The sequence below is a fragment of the Simochromis diagramma genome, unplaced genomic scaffold (assembly GCF_900408965.1).
Source record: "Simochromis diagramma unplaced genomic scaffold, fSimDia1.1 OVJJ01000165.1, whole genome shotgun sequence".
Taxonomy (NCBI): Eukaryota; Metazoa; Chordata; class Actinopteri; order Cichliformes; family Cichlidae; genus Simochromis; species Simochromis diagramma.
The window spans coordinates 1,379,035-1,385,712 of NW_024387467.1; the positions used below are offsets into that span (position 1 = coordinate 1,379,035).

Consider the following 6,678-nt stretch of genomic DNA (forward strand, 5'->3'; position numbering starts at 1 on the left):
TTAAACATTGGCTTCCAGTTCACTCTGTGTCAGATCCTGCTTCTCACTTTCAAAGCGCTTCATAACCTCGCTCCTCCATATTTATCCGATCTTCTCCACACATACTCACCCCCTCGTACACTTCGCTCTTCTTCAGCTTCCCGTCTGTCTGTTCCACCTGTTGTTCTGCCCCGAGACTTTGGATGCACTTCCACCAGAGCTCCACAAAATCTAGCGAGTTATTATTTATTTGTAATTTCAAGTTTTACATCTCTTGGAGATATATTTTTTATATTCTTTTAAATGCACCACGGGCGGGGCTTGGAGTGAAACGACATTTCGGTACACTGTATACTGTGTATATTGTTGTACTGACAATAAAGACCTTGTAAGTGGGATTAATGAGGTCCCCAATGTCCTTCAGAGACTAGGTCTCTGCTAGGCATTCCCAGGGTACCCTCACTTGTGTAATGGGGAAGGCTTTAGGACCCAGGGGACCCAATGGAGGGTATAAAAGAGGAATTAGCAGCAGGTGCTCATCATTTCCACTGACAAGCGGCTGTGAACAATGGTTGTGTGAGTAGGTGAAGAGCCTGAGAAGTTTTAATTGTCTGCTACACAAACTGTTGTTTTAAACCTCTACAGCAGAGGTTCGAGTAGTGATTTTTAGAAGATAAGCCAAGATAAGCCAGGTGTGCAGCAAACACAGTTGTCTGCTGGAGGGCAGGCTGCACATGTGAATTTGTCACTGTTTTTTCCTCCTTCTCCTTGTTGTTGTGTTTTTGGTTTTGGTAGGGTCACCTTTTAAAACTGTTTTTTTATGCCGGGTTTGTTTTTATTTCTACTGGGCTGGTGCAATATTAGTCGGGCAATGTGCAATCCCTGAGTGGGGCTCTTACCTTAGGGGAATTAGGATTTTTAGAGGTGCTCCGTGTGGATTTGCAGTGAATAAGTTTTTTATTACAGTGGGGCAAAAAAGTATTTAGTCAGCCACCGATTGTGCAAGTTCCCCCACCTAAAATGATGACAAAGGTCAGTAATTTGCACCAGAGGTACACTTCAACTGTGAGAGACAGAATGTGAAAAAAAAATCCATGAATCCACATGGTAGGATTTGTAAAGAATGTATTCGTAAATTAGGGTGGAAAATAAGTATTTGGTCACCTCAAACAAGGAAAATCTCTGGCTCTCACAGACCTGTAACGTCTTCTGTAAGAAGCTTTTCTGTCCCCCACTCGTTACCTGTGGGGGACAGCACCTGTTTGAACTCATCATCTGTATAAAAGACACCTGTCCACAGCCTCAAACAGTCAGACTCCAAACTCCGCCATGGCCAAGACCAAAGAGCTTTCGAAGGACACCAGGAAAAGTATTGTAGACCTGCACCAGACTGGGAAGAGTGAATCTACAATAGGCAAGCAGCTTGGTGTGAAAAAATCAACTGTGGGAGCAATCATCAGAAAATGGAAGACATACAAGACCACTGATAATCTCCCTCGATCTGGGGCTCCACGCAAGATCTCATCCCGTGGGGTCAAAATGATCATGAGAACGGTGAGCAAAGATCCCAGAACCACACGGGGGGACCTGGTGAATGACCTGCAGAGAGCTGGGACCAAAGTAACAAAGGTCACCATCAGTAACACACTACAACGGCAGGGAATCAAATCCCGCAGTGCCAGACGTGTTCCGCTGCTGAAGCCAGTGCATGTCCAGGCCCGTCTGAAGTTTGCCAGAGAGCACATGGATGATACAGCAGAGGATTGGGAGAATGTCATGTGGTCAGATGAAACCAAAGTAGAACTTTTTGGTATAAACTCAACTCGTCGTGTTTGGAGGAAGAAGAATACTGAGTTGCATCCCAAGAACACCATACCTACTGTGAAGCATGGGGGTGGAAACATCATGCTATGGGGCTGTTTTTCTGCCAAGGGGACAGGACGACTGATCCGTGTTAAGGACAGAATGAATGGGGCCATGTATCGTGAGATTTTGAGCCAAAACCTCCTTCCATCAGTGAGAACTTTGAAGATGAAACGAGGCTGGGTCTTCCAACATGACAATGATCCAAAACACACCGCCCGGGCAACAAAGGAGTGGCTCCGTAAGAAGCATTTGGAAGTCCTGGAGTGGCCTAGCCAGTCTCCAGACCTCAACCCCATAGGAAATCTGTGGCGGGAGTTGAAAGTCCGTGTTGCTCGGCGACAGCCCCAAAACATCACTGCTCTCGAGAAGATCTGCATGGAGGAATGGGCCAAAATACCAGCTACTGTGTGTGCAAACCTGGTAAAGACCTATAGTAAACGTTTGACCTCTGTTATTGCCAACAAAGGTTATGTTACAAAGTATTGAGTTGTATTTTTGTTATTGACCAAATACTTATTTTCCACCCTGATTTACGAATAAATTCTTTACAAATCCTACCATGTGGATTCATGGATTTTTTTTTCACATTCTGTCTCTCACAGTTGAAGTGTACCTCTGGTGCAAATTACTGACCTCTGTCATCATTTTAGGTGGGGGAACTTGCACAATCGGTGGCTGACTAAATACTTTTTTGCCCCACTGTAAGAGTGATTTTTAGTGCCACCGATTATTGCCTGAACTAGCACTTAGTGCATGCGATAAGTGTTCTGTTGGGCTCGTATTTATCTGGGGTGGATTTGGTTCTTTTAAAGCAACGAGCATCTGGGACCGCCAAGGGAGAGCAAGCCCTCAGGTGATAGTTGCATTGCTGGCAGGTTGCACCAATAACACTATCTTGTGGTCGTTAGTGACCTTTCCCATTTTGATGTTTTAGGCCTTTTGCAAACCCTTTGTGTTCTTTTAAAATAATAAATTTTAACATATCTGACTGATATTGACCCTCTTGTCCCGTTTATTCTGGGCTCGTTCCTGTGAGAGCTTTGGGCCTGAAAGTTTGCACAAGTAGTATAGAGGCCCTTAGCGGTTACTCGGTGGCTTTCACTCGCTACACTTGTTAAGATCTGCGGGTGCAGATCGTGTATGGCGAGGTGTGGACCCACATGCAGACAACACAGGGAAGCAGAAGCTTGGAAACAAAAGACGAGGTAATACGGTCTGAACACGAGGATACAAAAAACAAAATGCAACAACAACCTAAACTGGGAAAATACTAAGAAACCTGAAAATACTAGGCCCCTTTCTCAATTCTCAAGTACGCGACTCCTTACACGCATTCTGGGCAAGTCTGGACTTGCCGAGTCCGGACTCGTGATTTGTACAGTTGGAACATCAGTGTACTTGATGATGTCACAGGTCCGGAGTTTTTACTGCAATCCCCTCTTAACTGTGATTTATATGTTATGAAGCTTAACTTTAATCTCAGCCAAACCGATTTACTCAAGAACAAAGAAACACTGAAACAAACCAAACACGATTTAGAAGTTATCTAAGTGACTTATACATCAATCTAAACAGGTGAGATGTTAGAACGCTTTTATTTTTATTTTAGTGGACACCAGAGGCGGAGCCAGACATTGTATACACCCGGGGCATAGGGTAATACGCGCGCGGGGGGTTGGAAATGACAAAAAAAAACCTGCTGTGAAGTTGAAGATTTATTAGGCTGTGTTGTAAGCTTTAAAAAAGAAAAGAAAAAATAATATGAGAAAAAAAATATCACATATGCAGCTTAAAAACTGTTTTTTACTTAAACAGCAAACGAAATTAGGGCTGTTTCAAGATACGGGGACTAAACCCATTTCAACCACACCCAGAACTGATCCGGAATGAAAACAAAATAACAGTTCAAAATCAGGACTACTTTAGGACTTAACCAACAAAGAACCAAAATCAAAACTAGATGACAGTAGCACTGAAAATCATCACAGATCTGCACTACACTGACAACACCTCTTTATTGTGGTAACATGAGATTGTATCTTGGAGGCTTGAGTTTTGCAAACCTATCAATGACATTTTCAGGGTCAACATTATCCAAGTACTTTTCAATAGATAATATGGCCAAATCATTCAGCCTCTCTTGTCCCATGGTTCTCCTTAGCCACATGTGGAGACGACGCAAGGGACTAAAAGAGCGCTCACAGCTGCAGCTACTGACAGGAATGGTTAGTGCAATTCTAAAGATGACCTTCAGAGTTGGGAACATGTCCTCGTCAAGCAAGTGGAAGGCAGTTGTGATGTCGCAAATGTCCTCTTTTTCCATTTTTCTTTTCATGAAGTTTTTTGCCACAATAAGTTCTTCAGGCTTTATCGTCACATGGTAGTGTGCCGCAATGGGTTTTAAGGCATCTTCGGAAAGGAATGTTGGGGAGGATGGATTGCATGCCTGAATGCCCTCCATTATTTTCTGTCCTGCCCCAGAAAATCTGTCTGCTAGCTCCTGCAACATTCGGTCCAAACAAGGAAAGAATATCTCGTACCTAAACTCTGCTGAGCTTGTGAGATTTGGTGTTGCACCACAGCTGGACTCAAGTACAAATCCTTCAAGTCTTTTCTGTTTGTGTCGTGCCCCCTGAAGAATCTGGATGTTGTAGCTTCCACAAATGTCCCTGACCTTCTCAAATATTTCATCATCAGCAGCCTCTGTGCGCAGTTTACTTAGTGTATCAACTACCGACATCTTGTACTCCACAGCTTTGCCCATGTCTAGCCTTTCTCCCTGCAAGTAGCGGTGCAGGCCTTCAGTGATGCCAAGCAGCAGAGAACATGATTAACATGTACACAGTCTTGGGTTTTGACAGCTTGGACAAGATCCCTTTAGCAATAGGAGTGTTTGTGGCTTCGAGAGTTGCTAAAACTGCAGAAATGTTGTTGAGAAGGGCTTTGATGGAATTTACTTGGCAGGCCCATCTTGTGTTAGAGAGCTGAACAAGCTCAGATGCAAACAGTCCAAGGTCCTTTTGCAGTTCCTTAAACTTTGTGTGGTTTACCAGGGAGGTGTTAAAAAATGTGTAGACATTTTCCAAAAGTCCAAAGAAGTCAGAAGCAGCTGGAATAGCCTTGCATGTATGGCAAAGGACAAGGTTGAACTCATGTGCAGTGCACATATACTGCTTCACGGTGTCTCTGTCTGAAACGGGCCTGCACACCACCCACAGCACCACTCATGACAGATGCCCCATCATAGGATTGAGCAACACAAAGTAAGACACTGAGCGTGTGATACTGCAACAGCTCCTCAATAGTGTCTGTAATGCACTGTGCATCAAACCTTTCTAGTTTCCGTAGACCAAGAAAACATTTTTTGACATGGCCTTTACATGACACAAAACGTACACACACTGCAAGCTGCTCCGTGTGCCCATCTCTAGCCTCATCAGCCATAACAGAGTACATCTTAGCTTCCTTCATCTCTTTAACTATATTTCCAGTTATTTCATGTGAAATACTGGTTATCGTCTCATTGTGTGAAAAATGAGACAGATAGGTAGCATGTGAGACAGGACTGTAATTTTTCAAAAATGGATCAAATGTTTTCAGCAGCTTCATGCACTCAAGGAAGTTGCCTTGATTATGACTGGTGGATTCCTGAAATCTCTGCTGCGCTTGCTGATCTAAGTTGCTCAACAACGTCACCTTGGTTTTTTGTGGTCTTAAAGCTGTGCCAGCAGATCATAGAAGACGAATGGCTGGAACTCTTTTCGTGCTCCCTAAAGGCATTTAAAGCCCTCTTCCATTGCAGAACCCTGAATGACTGAGGCCATCTTTTTTTAAAGTATTCTGCTTCCCAAAAATGCGACATGAAAAACAGAAAGCCAAGTTCCTCACAACAGAATACTCCAGCCATGTAAACTGTTCAAACCAACTCTTATTGAACGCCCTCTGCTGGCCTCCAAACTGGCTCAGCGGATATTGTGGGAGGACATTGTCTTGGATCACTTTCTAGAGCTGCTAAATCATCTCCTGCTGCTCCTTCCAGTAAACCTCCTTCAGCTGTCCTTAACGATCCACCTGCTGCTTCCTGCTGTGATGCTGTTGTGTTTTGGTTTTCTCTTGCTTTCCTGATTTCCCCTGACCTCTCTGAATGATCAGAAAGAGAATCATTACTAATTAATGATCCCTCTGTATTTGTCTTTGTGAGTCACAAGTTTGTGCCATATTATTTTTACCAAAGTACTCTATTTAGATTCAGAAAAGTTTATATAACTAATTAGCCTTGTTGTGCAAATAAGTTTGCATAACTTAATAAATATAGAATTTGAAAAATAACAAACCTAAAAAGATACACTAGGTACTAGAAACATGTTCTGATGTTTTGGCAAACAACCATTTGACTAACATGTGTGTCTCACCTGGTTCTTGTTCCATTTCTCTTCTGTCCTCATTCTCCTCTCCATCTCCCTCTCTCCCCCTCTCTCTCCCTCTTTGTGCTGACAATCAAACCAAACACCAACATCATCAAATATACAGTTGAAACCAGATATTTACATGCTCTTCAGATAAAAACACAAACACTTATTTAAGGTAAAACCTCAAATTAGACTAAATGTTTAATTTATATTTGTTAACTTTAAGAGTAAAGAGAGAAATTTTCTGTATTTCTTAATTGCAAATGGCACCAAACTGTATTCAAACTGAGCCACACTTATGGAGCTCCACAGTTCTGTTCCTGCTGTTTTGTTGATATCTCTTGATGTTCCCATGTCACAGAAACAGGCTCTGTGTTTTGCCTTATATGCATCCACAGCTGTGCCACCAGTTTACTCACATGGA

General features: G+C 42.9%; 1 protein-coding gene across 1 annotated transcript; it reads right to left on the minus strand.

Moving 5' to 3' along the window:
- Positions 1-3,721: 3,721 nt before the first annotated feature.
- On the minus strand, positions 3,722-4,987 carry LOC120723421 (zinc finger MYM-type protein 1-like). Its single transcript, XM_040014851.1, has one exon. It carries the CDS (start codon positions 4,607-4,609, stop codon positions 3,860-3,862), a length of 750 nt encoding a protein of 249 aa, XP_039870785.1. The 5' UTR covers positions 4,610-4,987; the 3' UTR covers positions 3,722-3,859.
- Positions 4,988-6,678: the final 1,691 nt, after the last annotated feature.